This window comes from Eutrigla gurnardus, assembly GCF_963514095.1.
Source record: "Eutrigla gurnardus genome assembly, chromosome: 12".
Lineage (NCBI taxonomy): Eukaryota > Metazoa > Chordata > Actinopteri > Perciformes > Triglidae > Eutrigla > Eutrigla gurnardus.
Window position 1 is genome coordinate 17651072 of NC_139926.1, and position 16681 is coordinate 17667752.

Sequence of the window (16681 nt, forward strand, 5' to 3'; positions counted from 1 at the left end):
CCCACTCTTCAGTTCTTTAACAGAGGATATTTCTATCAACTCCACCAAGTAGGCTAACTAGCACGCTGTGTATCTTTCTTTGACTTGTCTGTAAAGCTCTAGGCTAGTAGTATGAAAACAACTATTTTAAATACTTGCAACAGGGAAGCAATAGCCCGCTAGGGGGCCCTGGGTCAAAGAGGAGCTGTGACGTCCCCCATAGGACCCCAAGGCATTTTTCCAAGAAAACAACCAGTTTTCCTGTTTAAGATTTATGTGCATCATGTAAGCATGATGTATAACATATTATATTTAAACTGCATTTTGACACAACCCCCTCTACACAATCTCAACATTGTGCAGGGACCCCACCAATTCCATTCCTCGTCTCTCACTGGGGCTGAGGAACGAGGAGTGTAGCGCTCAGGCAGTTACCCTTTATCCCATTCGTAATCAAGCCTCTTTTTTTTACAATACCAAGTGTTTTGTGCCTGTATGTTGTGGTGCTTATAGACTATATTAATGTACTATACTGTGGTTGGCTATTTTATTCTTACAGACTTCAAAGAATAGTGACACTTGTTCTTTGCAAAACAATCACTGTCTGTCCATCACCGAGCTCTTCGTTTTCCTTGATATACATGATCCCGATTCCTGAGTTTATTGATTAATAGGTTTGTACTGCTTAATTTCTGTGAATCTCCTATCAAACAGCTAGCCACACCAATGTATGTAGATGTGATGATGTTGTTTGTAAATTAACTCTTGATTGCATTTTCTCAAATAAAATCCACAAAAGTGTAAAGTCGACTAATAAACGTATCTCAATGAAACCAAACTGGCACTTCATGGTCCTGAATATAACACTGACCCTGTTTGGGTGCCACTCCTATGAAACAGGCCCCTGGCAGACAAGGGATGGTAGGTTACATAATTACATTACCTCTCAGACCAATTCAAATCCCCATCATAAAATGCAGACTTTTAACTTATAATTTACTGCATGGTTTAAGAAACCGTCAAATAGCTATTAAGGATGCTCCACGTGCTACACAACTAGTAAATGTACAGTATGAAAGCTGCTCTTGTTTCGAAAATCACAATCGAGGCGGAAATGACCGACATTGACAAATATCCGGTTTGTGTGTCTTGCCTTCAAAATAAAAGCGGCATTACTAAGTACTAATGTAAACGCGTATCTTAAGACGTGAAAAAAGTTTTGCACTTTACCTACCGTCTCCACATAAAGACTATTATTTACTGATATTTCTTGAACCTCTATACCTCTACATAAGACCTGTACAGTCGATATGCTATACTTAAAAGCTGACCAATTAATATTTATATTTCAGTTTATTATGAAGATACAGTAGAGTAACAGTATTTTAATATACCAAACTATGAACTCTTAAGCCAAACAGTTGAATCTACCACGTCCAGAGACTATGAAGAGACAGTGTTAACCTAGACTACATTATGTTTTAGTACGATATATATGAGCTTAACAAAGATGATTATATCAGACTGTCAATGTGTGCCCAATTAACAAAAACAACGAAAAACAACTGATTTGGTCAGTAGCTACACGTTCTAGACATTTCATATTTATTCTGAAGGAGGTAAGACGGAAGTCCTGTCCTTGTTGCTGTAGCTTGAGCGGCACAGGCGAGCCAAGATGGCAGAGTACCTGGCGTCCATTTTTGGGACTGAGAAAGATAAGTAAGTAATTTACGTTTATTTAGTTGATTCATACGCCATTTGTGTTATCTACTTTAGCTCAAATCTGCTTCGACAAGTAACATAATATACGGCGTTTGCGTGCAGTCTGTAGCTGGTCACGTTACACCGGCGTTAGCAACTAACAGCTAAGCTAGCTGGTAGCGTGCTAGCTAAGGTTAACGTTCGTAAAATACCGCGCCGCGATGGCGAGCCCATGCAACATCTGGGTGCTAAGCAATGCTCAGATGCTTAGAAAAATAAACCCCGTGTTACTTTTTCTCAACTAAAATAAAATTACCGTACTAGTCAAGCACTAATAAAAGTAACATACTAACTACCGTAAACCATTGAATTAGCTAGCGGTAGCCACTTAATAAAACCCATAGAAGCCTTTGTTACTGTGAAAGATGCACGGCTAGTCACCAAGTAGGCTGATATTAAGCACGTTAAAGGGGATCTTAACTAATTAAAACATTCATACATGTTATCCTCGTCGTTTAAGGCAATCCAAAACATATCAGTAAACATTAACAACTCTCCCAAATAAAGAAACTAGAGTGCTAAAACTCAAATTTGTGATTTCATCTGTTCTGCTCCATTTACAGTAAATAGGGAAGGAGGTTAACATCGACACTGCGAGCACCCAGGGAGCACATTTTGCTTAGAGATGAGAACACTGCAATAGAATAAAACTTATTTCATTATAAAAAGAAAATATACTGGAGGTCCCCATTCATTTCTATGGAGCAGCTCCAGATAGACTTCCTTCTCTGATTTTTGGCTTTGAGGGAGAGTAGCTCGTATTCAAAAATAAGGATTAAACATTTCTAGGTTGTGAAAATACAATAGCAGAATTAGGTGGTGTTCCTTCAACCCTTACTTTTACATTTGTTTAACATTTCGTTTTGGGAAGTACATTAAAAGTGACATTAATGAATGGGAATACCGGTAGTTGTATTTTGTGATTCCCATATAGTTGTTATCTGCTTACTACTTTTATACTTCAACATTACTTTATTCCAAAGGCTGTTTCTACAAGCCCTCGTCTTTTTTTTCCTTCTTCTTCCTCTTTTTTTTTTTTTTAACTTAAGCTGACAGTTTGTTTTTATTGGTATTGTTGAACCCCCTCTTCAAAGGATCACAGTCAATCATATTGTAAGAAACATTAATTTGTATTTGGGTCACTCTCTGTTTCTGTTAATCTCTCCCTCTGTTAATCTACAGAAAATAAATTTTTGCTGTAGTTCAACCTAGCTCAAATAAAATAAAATGTGATGCACACTGAAATACCTGAAACAATTATTTGATGAAGTAAAAATGAATTGTCTAACTATTTTTATAATCAATTTTTCATTGTAGTCCTCTTTGAGGAAAACAATAGACCGCCTACAAACCAGATTGCATGTTTCCATAATATTACATTTTTTATCTCATCTTCATTGTTTTCTCTTTTCCCTAGGGTCAATTGCTCATTTTATTTTAAAATTGGTGCCTGCCGACATGGCGACCGCTGCTCCAGATTACACAATAAGCCGACATTCAGCCAGGTAAGATTGTACTTTTTTTTATTTTTTTTTATCTTAAGTGTCATCAGATAAATCGATGTGGGAAAACAATATTTTTCATATATGAAGACTCCATAAAGCAAGCAGCCAATATCCCACTAATTATAAATGCCCTCTGCTAAGTGTATTTCACAGATGTTTCTGACTCAGTAACCACAACCTCTGTGTTTTTTTCCAGGGACCAATTTAGTTACTTGGGGTCATTGGCAAACGGTGCCTTTCTTAACTTTTCCCCAATGGGAAATGTATGTATTGCAGAGGTACAAGAAGTCAGCCTCAAAAAAACAGAAAGTATACAGCAATTAGTATATGGTTGAGTTACATATTTTAAAGCTCTTTGGGTGCTTTGTGTGGGTTATTTACATATTGTAAAGTTCTTTGGGTGCTTTGTGTGGGTTATTTCAGGGTACAATCAGTCAGATTAGTAACATAATACAATATCTTACATATATAAACATCATTATAATCTATAGCAGTAGATTTAGGCCCGGGTTGCCTACCCTACGGTGTTTCTGACCGAGAGTGACCGTGATATGGGCGTGTGACGGAACTGTGTCATATCAGGTGGATTGCTGAGGACTCGCAGTGCGAATATATTGCGAAGGAACCTCAGTATTGAGTGTGAAGTTGTTTGTATGAATGGTTCTCGAAAAAGCTGCAAACTTTAACACCACAGGCCAAGACTTTCCTGAATGGGCAGGGTTTGAACGGGCACTGGTTATTTGTATGTACCTTACTGTAAGTAAAGAAAAGTCCATTGTGTCTTTGATAGTGTCTTGTTGCAAAGGGCATCTCACTTTTCTAGGCAAGGTACTGATTCAATAAACAGCAATAATCAAAACAAATCATCCCAATAATTAACATTTTTGTGTTTCAGACAATTGCCCTCCTGAACATTTACCGGAACCCCCAGAACAGTGCTCAGTCTGCTGATGGCCTCACCTGTAAGTGTTTCTATACGTATCTATAGAGATGTGCGGAGTATTCTTAAGGTGTAAGGGAAACCAAAGTTATTAATGAATTGCTCATATGTTAGTAAAAGCCGTCACTATTGAAAGGTTGACCCATTATTGAAACTTGTTTTCAAACCGATTCTGGAAAAACCAGGCTGTGTTTTTATATAGTGCATATAAAGGTTAAAACAAAATACATAAATGGTAACCCAAAAGGAGTCACAGCTGTTCCCTGGTTAAACACAGAATTATTTGCTGAAATAATAAATTATATTGATGTTGAATTGTTTTGGATTTCCTAAATATCATTACTTTTTACAACCACTAGGTGCCATCAGTGACATGGAGATGCAGGAGCACTATGACGAGTTTTTTGAGGTAAGTTCAGAATGTCTCATGTAGTGCGGCTCTGCCTCACACCCTGACCATACCACTTTGCAGTCGATATGTTTTCTTTAACTTCTTTTGAGGAAATAAAGCTTCATGTGTATTTGCTTTCTCGTGAAGAGTTAGATGGAAAGATCGATACCATTCTCAGATCTGTCCGGTAAATATGACGTAGCAGCCAGTTACACTTTTCTATTGCAGGAGGTCTTCACAGAGATGGAAGAAAAGTACGGAGAGGTGGAGGAGATGAACGTATGTGACAACCTCGGGGACCACCTAGTAGGGAACGTGTACGTGAAGGTGGGTGTCCGGTCTAAAAGCTGTATATGCTACCACTACTGTACTGTGTTTTTTTAAGCTTGGATCCAGTACTTTTGACTACACTCTGTCTCTTGATGGTCCTTTTCGTAGTTCCGTTATGAAGAGGATGCTGAGAAGGCCGTGATAGACCTGAATAATCGGTGGTTTAATGGACAGCCCATCCATGCTGAGCTCTCCCCTGTCACAGACTTCAGAGAAGCCTGCTGTCGCCAATATGAAATGGGGTGAGTGCTACGTCATAGAACAGAACTTGATTGTAAAAAAACAAAAATGCTCATTGAAACACTCAACCATTCAGTCTTTAAGATTCATGTTGGACTAATTCACACGGAAGATCCATACTGTTTTTATTTGTTGCTGGTTTGAGCCAGACTGTGCCATTGCAACAATGACCCTTTTAAAACATACATGTTCTGTCACTACAGCGTTTGTATATAAATTCATGTATTGTTTTAATATATGTTTGTAGCACTCATCGCCGTCTTTCCCTCTCCACAGGGAATGCACCCGTGGTGGCTTCTGTAACTTCATGCATCTGAAGCCCATTTCGCGTGAACTGAGGAGAGAGCTGTATGGGCGTCGAAGGAAGGGGTAAAAACACATCGGTTACTTTTTTGCAAACCCGCAGGTGTTGTTGTTTTTACAAGAATTCTTAATAACTCCTTCACGTCCACAGCCGCCACAGGTCCAGGTCTCGATCAAGAGAGAGACGATCCCGTTCAAGGGACAGGGGTCGGGGAGGTGGAGGAGGAGGAGGCGGCGGCGGAGGTGGCGGTGGTGGTGGAGGCGGTGGAGGAGGCGGCCGTGACCATGATAGACGTCGCTCCAGAGACAGAGAGCGTTCAGGACGATTCTGAACCACAAAGCCATGACTACTTGTCTTTCCCTCCCTGTATCCATCCCCGGTCTTTTTTTTTTTTTTTTAAGTTTGTACCTTCCAGATGTAAGACTAAGTGAAAGGTACCTGATTTTGAAGCTGTGACAGCATTGATGAACCTGTTTTTTTCTTGATTTCTGAAAATGACTTTCACCTCATTAAATTGAACATTTTTACTTAACATGGCTGACTCCTGAATCGTTCTTATTATTTAGCCTAAATCCGTTTCTCTCATGAGGACATTGCTAAAGTATGTTTCTACATATTAGCATAACAAAGTTTCTGAATTCAGGCTATCATAATCTTTTCCTTGTGTGTGTGTCCGTGTGCGTGCACGTTGGCGTCACTGTGAAATCCTGACACAATGAGACTGAACAAAGTAGTTTGGTGCCCTGAGGTTGTCTTGTAGATGTGGGTTAATCCGGTCTGTCCGTTGGTGTGCAGTTTCGCTCATGACTGAGCTCACGACAGGTGAGTGTACAGCTCTTTAATGCATCTTTAATGCATTTACGTTATGAATGAATATCATATATACAGTATATATTATATGTATCTAAAACTGAAAACTGCATTTTTCTGTAAAAATGATTAATCAGTAAAATAGTGGTGACGGCTCTGATAAACATGTAGCCCAAATGCCTTTTAATGAATTACGTTACAGTAGAAAGAATAATTAAGATGACTGAATTCCATTTAGCTGCTTCAGTTTCTGGTATTACACGTGCAGGCTCACACATGACTTACTGGGACATACCGACGCCTGTGCTTTTCCCACTATTATATGTCCCGCTGTACGTCATTTAAAATAAAACCGGTCAGGACCAGAAGTCACTTTCATAACCCCCCTCCTAAATTTCATGTATAAATTTGGATTGCACCAATTATGATGGTTGTCTTTGAGGCTTTTTAAATTGCTACTTTTTCTCCCCTCCTGTTGAATACACTCTAAGTTCTCATAACTCCAGAAGCGAAATGCAATCACGTGTGGGGGAAATAAAATGTGCCCTGTTTTTCTTGATTCATGTGATTATTATCTCATGGAAAAAAGTCACTTTTGAATTAGAAACCTCACAATTTTACTTGGGTGGGGGGGGGGGGGGGGGGGGCTGATTTCATGAAAGAAAACTCCAAGTCCAGCTTTACTTTGGTTCGGGGCATTGGGAGACAGTGTTATGAGTTTATTGACTGATGCATTCAACGTGGTAACTCGAGACAAAACCTGGTTGCAGGTTACAGTTGCAACAAGAGGGGCATAAAATGAGCTCTCAAGTAAACGAGGGTTTAATTACCAAGATAATCGCCTCGTTTATTTAGAACGAAGTGAACGCTTCAGAAGATAACGATCCCAGTGCAGAAACAAAGACCACTGAACTTCAACAGTCCGAAGATAGCAACAATAATTACTGTGTTAAATGTCTTTTGATCAAAGTTCACTTACCTACAGGATGACACCAAACAAATAAACAAATAAACATATTGATTCTGTTCAGTGGTAGTTTCCCCCCAGAATTGTTAATGGCTGACTTTTTATGTGGCTTTAATTCTGAGGCTAATGACCTCCAAATGTACAGCCCATGTAACGTTAGCAGGTTCGAGCAGAACAAGAGTGCCGTTTATTCATTGGAGTTTGAAAAGTTTGGTTTATATTTAATGTGCATTAACGCCTCTCCCCTTCTCCCTGCAGGTGAGCCATGCTGTCTGTTTCTGTTGGTACAAGCTCGGCCGAGGTCTCTCCTCTTAGCCCACTCGCATCCAACCTGATAAATGCAGATATCGCTCAGGGTCAGGAGTCTTCCAGTGTGGATCAGAATGCTGTCACTGGTGGTCTCAAGGTTCGGGTTGAATCCTCCCACAATAATGAGGGAAGTGGGGAGAGTGAGCTGCAGAGCAGAGAAGCCACTGCTGATCAGTGGAAGTGGAACCGTCCTGATTTGCCCAGCAGATGTACCTGGAGGCTGGGTGCACCTTTCTCTGAGTCGCCTCATAGCAGCCCGGCACGGTGAGAGTCATGTTAAGGAAAAAAATAATAACCGGTGGTTATTGTTTAATTAAAGTGTAAGCTTGGTCAAATGATGAGATTTGGCCCCAGGCCTTTTTAAAGGCCCCCTACCCCTCCTAAAAACTACAAACAACACAGTTGCAGATGCTCAATATTAAAAGACTCAAAGATAAGAATCAGGAGCAAAACACATGACCAGGACAACCTTGCTTTTAACGGCAAAGTTGTTTTTATTATTTATTTTTTTAAACAAAGGTTCTGGTTCTAAAAAATCATAATTTTTTATTTGGTTATATTTTTGTTTGATTAATCTGAATCTGTAAAGTAGCAAACGTTTTCAGATAAATGTACAACATTTACCCCTGAGATGTAGTGAAGTCGAAGTGTAAACTAGATGTTGAGATAAATACATATAATAACTTTTTTTCAAACTTTGGTTGAGGAAGGTAACCGTTGGGAAGCATTCTGTTTCTACTTAATATTAGACTAACAACTACATATATTTTTGACATCACAATTCATAATCTGGAAAGCAAACAGCTGTTTTTGTGGTACCCACAATTATTAAGACTTGTGTAAATAAGGGGACACAGTGTATTAAAAAAGCATCAAAGTAGGGCATATGTAGGGGGCGGACCCCCTTGACTATATTTGGGTATTCATGTGTTTCTTGACTTTACTTCCTGCCACCTGTTGGTCGGTGGAATAAAACGATGTAATTCTCCATCACAGCACTAACCCCCCCAGCAACCCCCCCAGGATCCTCCCCAGCATCCTCGGGAAAATTGGACACACACCTCTGGTTCGCCTGAACAAAATCCCAAAGGAGTTTGGACTCAAGTGTGATATTTGTGAGTAAATCAATGGTGGAAGAAGCACTCAGATCCTTAACCTAAGTGAATTTAAAATATCGTAATCTAATAATACTCTATTGCAATGCAGAAATATGGCCAACTTTCCTGAAAGTTGGTGCTATAACAGTCACACAAATGTAAGAGGAATGTTTACAATTATTATCAACCTCTTGTCTGCATACAGATAGCTAGAGGTGTAAAAGGCATGGTGAAGATGAACAGGACTGCAGGGGTCAAGTTTTGTTTTCCCTGTTTCAGAAGAGGCCGATCGTTACTCCTAACAACAGCATTATTGTTTTCCTTACTGAAAAGTTGCTGAAAAGTTTTCCTTGCTGGACACTTCAGTGTGCAGTTGGCTAGCTGGATGTAATTGTAGCTCAGCAGCAGATTAGAGAGCGGACACTTACCTGGTAAACAGTTTTTTGGGTACACGGCTAAGAAAGACTCCTTTCAGGGAAGGAGGCATGCAGACAAACGTGTCAAATTGCACGTGGAACAGCTGCCTCAGCTCTTATGAAGGAGCCGTTTATACGGCTTTCTGCTCAAGAAGAAGATGCTGTTAAGAAGGGAACATTAAGGTATCATGTCGCTGGTGGCCTTTTTATTTTGCCAGCTGTGTGACTGTCTGAGGTTCAATTAAAGACTTGTTGTTCTTTTGGCGAACAGAACAAAGCACAGCAAATATTCATGTGTGTGTGCTACATTAAAGGAACCCTGTGTAGCATTTAGGGGGATTTTGTTTTGTTATTATGTCTATTTTCATTTGTGTTTAATTACCTGAAACTTCATGGAGCCGTCCTTTGTGTTTCCACTGCAAACACTGAACTTTCAGTTGGTTGCAATCTGCAACCTCCATGCTGCCGGGATCTAAAAGATAAAAAATGTGTTTGGTTTCAGTACAGTATCTCCTCAGCTGTCTTGTATTGGCAGCTCTGTTCTTTAATCAAATATTGATTCGAGCAATGTTTTCACACAGTGTTGGTGGATTTCAAAATAAAATAATGCAGAATAAAAGTTATATATCACATGTATCCTTTCACACTTGAAATAAAAAAATGCTTTTTATTTAGTGGCCAAGTGCGAGTTCTTCAATGCAGGAGGCAGCGTGAACGACAGGATCGGCCTGCGGATGATGGAAGATGCTGAGAGAGCCGGGATCCTCAAACCAGGAGACACAATAATCGAGCCCACCTCTGGCAACACAGGTACCTGGGAAGAAAATGGTAGCAGCAGGTCAGATGAGGCAAGGTAGCAGGAAGTAAACATAAAATTGGCAGGTTGCAACTCCTCCTCCTCTCGTTGCCCGCAGGTATCGGCCTCGCCCTGGCGGCTGCGGTGAAAGGTTACCGCTGCATTATAGTCATTCCTTGGAAGATGAGCATGGAGAAGGTGTGCAGCTCTTTCAATGATCACACCTAGTCATATTAGGACATTTGGCTAATTGCAATCTGCTCTTATGTCTTGTGTTTTGAGGTGGATGTGTTGAGGGCTCTGGGGGCAGAAATAGTGCGCACCCCTTCTCCTGCTGCTTTTGATTCACTGGAGTCTCACATAGTCACGGCGTGGCGTCTAAAGAACCAGATCCCCAACTCGCACATCCTCGACCAGTATCGTAATCCCGGCAACCCTCTGGCTCACTACGATACCACAGCCGAGGAGATACTGGAGCAGTGTGATGGTGTTACACTCTTAATCTATAGTCCTTCAGAAGACCATTATGTATTGGCCATTAAATTTAGCTTTGCAGATTAGAAAAGAAAATGTGTTTTTCCTTTCAGGTAGGTTGGACATGTTGGTGGCTGGAGCCGGGACAGGCGGTACTCTTACTGGTCTCGCTCGAAAGTTGAAGGAGCGGTGCCCCAATATCAAGGCAAGACCAGAGTGAAGCCAAAGTGGAAGTTCCTTAAACGTTCATTCTCTCTGCTGGCCACCAGGGGGCGACTCCTCTGGTTGCAAAAAGAAGTCAGATTGCATGGAATGTCTTGTTACAGATAGTCGGCGTGTACCCCAAGGGCTCCGTTCTGGTTGGATCAAACTCAAATAAGACTACCTCTGAAGTGGAGGGCATAGGAGACGAGTTCATCCCCACAGTGTTGGACAAATCTGTGAGTGTGTTTGCGTACATTAACGTGTGCGATTTGCTCTCCACACGGGAAGATTAATTGTCTGTTTTTGTCTGTCGCTCTCTCCCATGAAAATCTACACAGCTTGTTGACGTGTGGTATAACTCGACTGATATGGAGACGTTCACCATGTCACGCAAGCTGGTCAGAGAGGAGGGTCTTCTGTGCGGTGTGTTCACTGACCAAACCACCTTGACATTGTGGATTTCTTTGCGTTTATTAGTTCCCTCGCATTTCCTGATTAAATGTCCTGTTTTACTGCAGGTGGCAGCTCTGGATCAGCCCTGGCAGCAGCAGTGAAGATGGCTCAGCAGCTTGAGGAAGGACAGCGCTGTGTGGTCATCCTGCCCGACTCTGTCCGCAACTACATGTAAGAGACTCTTGGACTGTGACTTAATAGTATTTTATTACACCAGAAGTGTTCAACGGCCAAGTTACATGGTGCTAATTCTACTACACTTGATAACTGGTCCCATGCTATGGTATTACCCAGAGGCTCAATGGAATCCTTTCTGTGTCTTGGTGTACCTCTGATATATGATCATAACATTTATCTGCCTCTGCAGTGCCTGTATATGTGTCATCAACTTCTACTGACAGATTGCTGCTTCTCCAATATAAATGCATTTTTAAAGTTATAATTTATTACCCTATGATTAAGGCTATTATTCCCATATTATTTTTTCACCCGGAGCTTCTGTGCTATAATGATGTGACTAGTGAACTACAGCCATTTTAGTGGCTCTTTGAGGCTGTACTTTTACATTAGTTTGGTAGTATACTAATACACAAAACACAGTCTCCACAACCTGTTTGTGGGCATCAGCAAAGAGCTTTTGCAAATGTCACGTGAAGCCTGACAGAAAAACTAGTGATGTGTAGATAAACTGAGTAACCTCTGAACCCCTTTGGATATCTGTTTAAACTCGCTGCTGCCTCCAGGTCAAAGTTCCTGAGTGACAAGTGGATGTGTGAGAAGGGCTTCCTCAGCCTGGAGGTGCCGACGGACCTCAAACCCTGGTGAGAAAGTCAACCACGAGGGTACAATGGGGCCACTGATTCAAGTGATAAACAATCTCACTCTCTCTCTCTCTCCTTGAGGTGGTGGTATATAACCGTCCGGAGTCTGAACCTGTTGACACCCGTCACCGTGTTGCCTTCCATGTCCTGCCAGAAAACCATCAACATCCTGAAGGACAAAGTGTTCGACCAGGCCCCCGTCGTCGATGAGTCCGGGTATATCACCTCGGATCCATTTACATCAATATAGATCACTGTCAGCTGTGTCATTGCTGATAAAGGAACGAGCCGTTGATGGGCTGTTTGCTGTGGGTGACTTTCCACAGTGTGATCCAGGGGACGGTGACTCTGAGATCCATTCTGTCCTCCGTGGCAGCCGGGAAAGTTGAACCCTCGGATGCTGTCAGCAAGGTGCTGTCCAAGCTTTACAAACAGGTCAGTCAGTAGAAACACGTAAGGATGTGGACATTTAATTATAATATTTACATGCTTGTCTTATTGTCTACACTCCTGCATGCAGGTGCACCTGACAGACACCTTGGGGAGGCTGTCCCATGTCCTGGAAACTGACCACTACGCCCTGGTTGTGCACGATCAGACCCAGCGTAAGATTCTTTCATTTTTAATAGCATTTTTGGCCTTTTACAGTCATTTAATTGAAGATACTAGAGGATATACGAGAAGGGATCACATGCAACAAACATTACCTGCTGATTTGGGTGTGAAATGATCTTAATCTTGTCGTTTCCTGCGCTGTGGGACATCTTATTTTTAAATGTGCTTTAAATAGGCACTTCAAAGCTGCTGCTGGTTTATATTGTGTCATATTTAACAGAAAAAGCTAATTGTGGTAATGATTTTCTTTTATCTAACTCCATGCCAGAAGGTTTTTTCCCCAAAATGTTGAGCTATTGCTTGAAGCAGAGGGGTAGTTTTTTTTCTTCATGTGACTTGCTTGTTAGCCACAGAGATGTTTGCAAGTTTTTCCATAACAAATAAAAAAACCAAGACAGCCTTAGAAATGTACTACAAATTAAGTTTATCCTGCTCATCTGTGTTTAGCTAGTAATGTCAGAGTCTGCTAAGACCGTCTGTCTCTCTCCAGATAAGCCTGATGGGTCAACCTGTCAGAGGCAGATGGTGTTTGGTGTTGTGACGCCGATGGACCTCCTCGACTACATTATCACACATGAGAGGAAGGACTGACCATTGTCAGACACAGCGACTCTGCTGACATGAAAAATTTGCACATAGATTTTTATTTTGTTTGGAGTGAGGAGTGGATGTAATATTAAGAGTTTCCAACAAAGTAATTTACCTTTTTATTTCGTAAAAAGGAGCATGGAGGAGATTTTTAAGTAAATATGTTGAGATACAATATTAATCATCTTTATTTCTTTAAAAAAAAACCCCTGATAATTGGTTCCCTGACTCATGTCCTCATTTGGCCAGTTGTCACCACATGTAGTGTCTCAATAGACCACAGGGAGGCACTCCTGACCCTGCAAGGACACGTTGGCAGTACAGAGCTCTACTGAAACGCACTGTACAGTATATTCAGTTCCTCATGAGAACATCGAGTTCAGTGGAACTTAAAGGGCCACGCTGCCTTCAGGCAGTAAAAGCAAGTATAACTCGATACTTTGGTTTGGTTGCTATGGTGACTCAAAGGAAACAGGGGAAAAAAAATAATCCTTCTGTAATTTATGGAGATTTGATAAGGCTTAAAGGTACAATGTCTAATGTCTAGTCACATGCTCCAAAGAAGTAGTTTCACCTCAACTACTAGATTAGTTACTTTTAGTGTATGAATGAAAACAACCCCTCAAAAACGCAAAAAACGCACCATTGCTTGTTGAGTAATCCCCTCCATCAATGAAATCAATGTTTCTCCATTCTATACTGTTGAGTAGTTCTCATAACGCCGTTTCATGAGGGACTTTCTGTGCCTCTTTCTAAGGAATTAGTTGTTGATTCCATCGTCATTCCTGGAAAAATGCAAAGCGTTTCAAATTAGTAAACAGCTCCAATGATGCTGATTGTCGACATCACAGTGTGCTGAACTCGGAACTGTAACCATCAACTTCATTATAAAACAAGGCCCCCAAAGAGGCTAACAGGTCATATAGCACAACCAATATAACAGCTGATGGAAAGTCATAGACCACACATAATGTCTTTGACTGTATGTGGTCATCTGATACAGAGATGACATAACAGCATGACGCCGGTCTCTATCAGTCATCAGTGCAAGACTGACTCCTGAGTGCATTATTCAGGAAAAATCTGCAGTAATCGATATTTTTAGATGAGCACCGGACCACATGATTACTTGTTGGCTATAGGAAAAGGGGCTTGCCCAGACAGCTAATTTTGAGCAAATTTCGAGGGCCAGCTAGCAAAACTGTATGGAACATCAAAACCCCACAAACTAGATTGTTCTGGCTCGGTCCGGAGATCACAGATTTAATGAAGAATGTGGAAGCTTTGTGGGAGGAAAAAAACCCCCAAACAGATTGGTTCAGTTCAAAGGTTGCAGGCTAAAACATAAAGTTTGTTGCTATATCACCACCATGAGGCCAAATTGCACCATGTTGCACTACATGGGGTCCCCAGCAACACACCGACATATCTTCATTATACCCACTTTAACTGAAAGTAGCAAAACCACAATGGAAAATGCAACAGTATCAGCAGGTCATGAGGTCAGGATGAGTTCCCTGCCTGTCCACCAGGAGTCCTCAGTTAGCTCCCGCCATTGTCAAATCACCTGATTGTCACCTGCCCTCTTTTCCTCTAATTAAACACTTGGTGTGTCTATATTTGTACATGTTCATGAAGTCGCCCATGCTGCCCTTGTACTCATAGCGGTCCCACCTCATTTCTTGTTCCTGCTTGGTTCTGTTGTTTTTCCTGTCTGCCTGCTTTGCCTTCTCAGATTTATTGCCTGTCAATCTTCTCTCAAACATCCGTGGCATCCTCATATTTGTTCACCTTTTCAAGGCCCTACAGACCTCAAATACAGCAGTAAAAGCCAGAATATGGCTTCACCTTATTACAATTTTGTAGTTATTATCTCACTGTAATAATGGTATTTCTCGGTCTGAGGCCTGAAGGCGAACGCTTCATGAAACTCACTTTCTACACCAGAGCGCTACTCTTTTGTTGTGGAAACTATCATTTGATTTGTGATGTCCCTGGGTCACATGAGATGTGCTTCTGAACTTGTGTTCAACTTGCGCTCAACAATAATCACTTGTGGGTTGATTTAAGCATAACTGGCAAATTGACAATTAAAAATCTCATGTTTGCCATTCTTTTAATCTGATATTCACTATAGATTACAAACACAGAACCACATTTCAACTCTTTAAAGTGGCACAATGTTTATTCATGACCCCTTCTCATGGATTGATTGTTTATCCAACCAGTTTAACAAGTCAGGACTGAAAGTATCCATAAAATTCCCAATAAGAAATGTAAAAGTATTAATATAAATGTGTTGATATGGTCACAAATGAGCTGATTTCACTGAACAATCAAGATATTAATATACTGGCGTTTTATCTGATCACATGAACACACACACACACACACACACACACACACACACACACACACACACACACACACACACACACACACACACACACACACACACAGTGTATTCAGCTGTCAGGTCATAGTACCTCTCTCCTGTCCTGCTCTCTTGATAAAATAAATAGTGAATGAATGTGATGTTTCCCCTTGTTGTTTTTTTAATCACTATAACCTAGAATGCCCTGCTGAGTTTATACCATATTTAATGTGTTATGTGTTAAAGATAAATACAATATAATTGTTTCCCTCCTTCGCTCTGTGATCAGGTCTGTTTGGTTTGGTGGGATCTGGCTACGTCGTGACGTAATGAGAGAATGAAACCATTTTCAGAATCAACAGGTTATTCGAGGCGCCACAATCGCCGCCAGTGTGTGACTGGCGATTGAAAACAGAGGGTGCGTTTGGAAAATAAGGGTGACGCACGTCCAGTTCCTTCTCGGCCTTTCAATGCTTCCTTTGGCTATTGAGAATAATTACAAAATTAGAGGATAATTATTTGCCTCAGGCACGAGGCTTTGAATATACTAATCAAGGAGTGTGAACGGTAAAGACCTTGAGTTAGTGAAATATTTACCTCTCAAATGTAGTGGAGTAGAAGTAGCATAAAATAGAGTAATTAGTAAACTACCTCAAAATGGTACTTATGTATACGTCTTCAGTAAAGCTACTTTCCACAATTATGAATCTGGCTTCCAGCACCTCCAAAGCTCATTATTTACCAAATGACTTGTTTGTTCTGTGCTGAGCTATTTGTTAGGCTGGGAGATAACATAACCCTGTAAGATGGTGTGTTGTAGTTCAGTGGACATAAAACAACAACAAGGATTATAAACGCTTGCTTGTTTTTCAGTTTGTTCAAAACAGCCCCGACCCTTCACACAGGCCTCTCTGTCTTTAGAAAACACCACGTTCACTTCCACCATGTAGCTCTTTTTTATTTTTTTTATCTCTTCCTCCTGCATTTTCCATCGTGGTCTTTCTTACTCATTCCTCTCTTCAGTCCACATAGTCTGGGAAACCGCTGAGCCTGACCCCGAATGCTGGCTGACCACTGTTCAAACACCGCTTACATGCGAGGACACCTTTTGAACCATAGACACACGACACACACCACAATGTAAACACATCCTCTGACCCCTCCCCCCCAAAAAACAACCTGTTTTGTTTTGAATATACTTCATTATTGATATTAATAATATTGATGGACCCTGTTTGGTTCCCCCCACTTACAACACCTTTGCTCCCTGTGACAAAGCACCGGGTATTGGCCTTTACGGCCCTATT

General features: G+C 41.0%; 2 protein-coding genes across 2 annotated transcripts; both read left to right on the top strand.

Annotated features, from left to right (window-relative positions):
* The first annotated feature begins 1614 nt into the window (after positions 1-1614).
* On the top strand, positions 1615-5982 carry u2af1 (U2 small nuclear RNA auxiliary factor 1). The gene is made up of 8 exons (XM_084022695.1): positions 1615-1698; positions 3158-3245; positions 4141-4207; positions 4545-4594; positions 4805-4903; positions 5015-5148; positions 5423-5515; positions 5601-5982. The coding sequence occupies exons 1-8, from the start codon at positions 1655-1657 to the stop codon at positions 5779-5781; spliced, it is 756 nt and encodes a 251-aa protein (XP_083878821.1). The 5' UTR covers positions 1615-1654; the 3' UTR covers positions 5782-5982.
* A 1510-nt stretch (positions 5983-7492) lies between these two features.
* On the top strand, positions 7493-13003 carry cbsb (cystathionine beta-synthase b; the record flags this gene model as incomplete). Its single annotated transcript, XM_084022098.1, has 14 exons — positions 7493-7800; positions 8533-8651; positions 9725-9859; positions 9964-10043; positions 10128-10332; positions 10433-10524; positions 10646-10759; positions 10862-10946; positions 11042-11147; positions 11720-11797; positions 11879-12013; positions 12124-12232; positions 12318-12402; positions 12903-13003. 14 exons carry the CDS (start codon positions 7493-7495, stop codon positions 13001-13003), a joined length of 1752 nt encoding a protein of 583 aa, XP_083878224.1.
* Positions 13004-16681: the final 3678 nt, after the last annotated feature.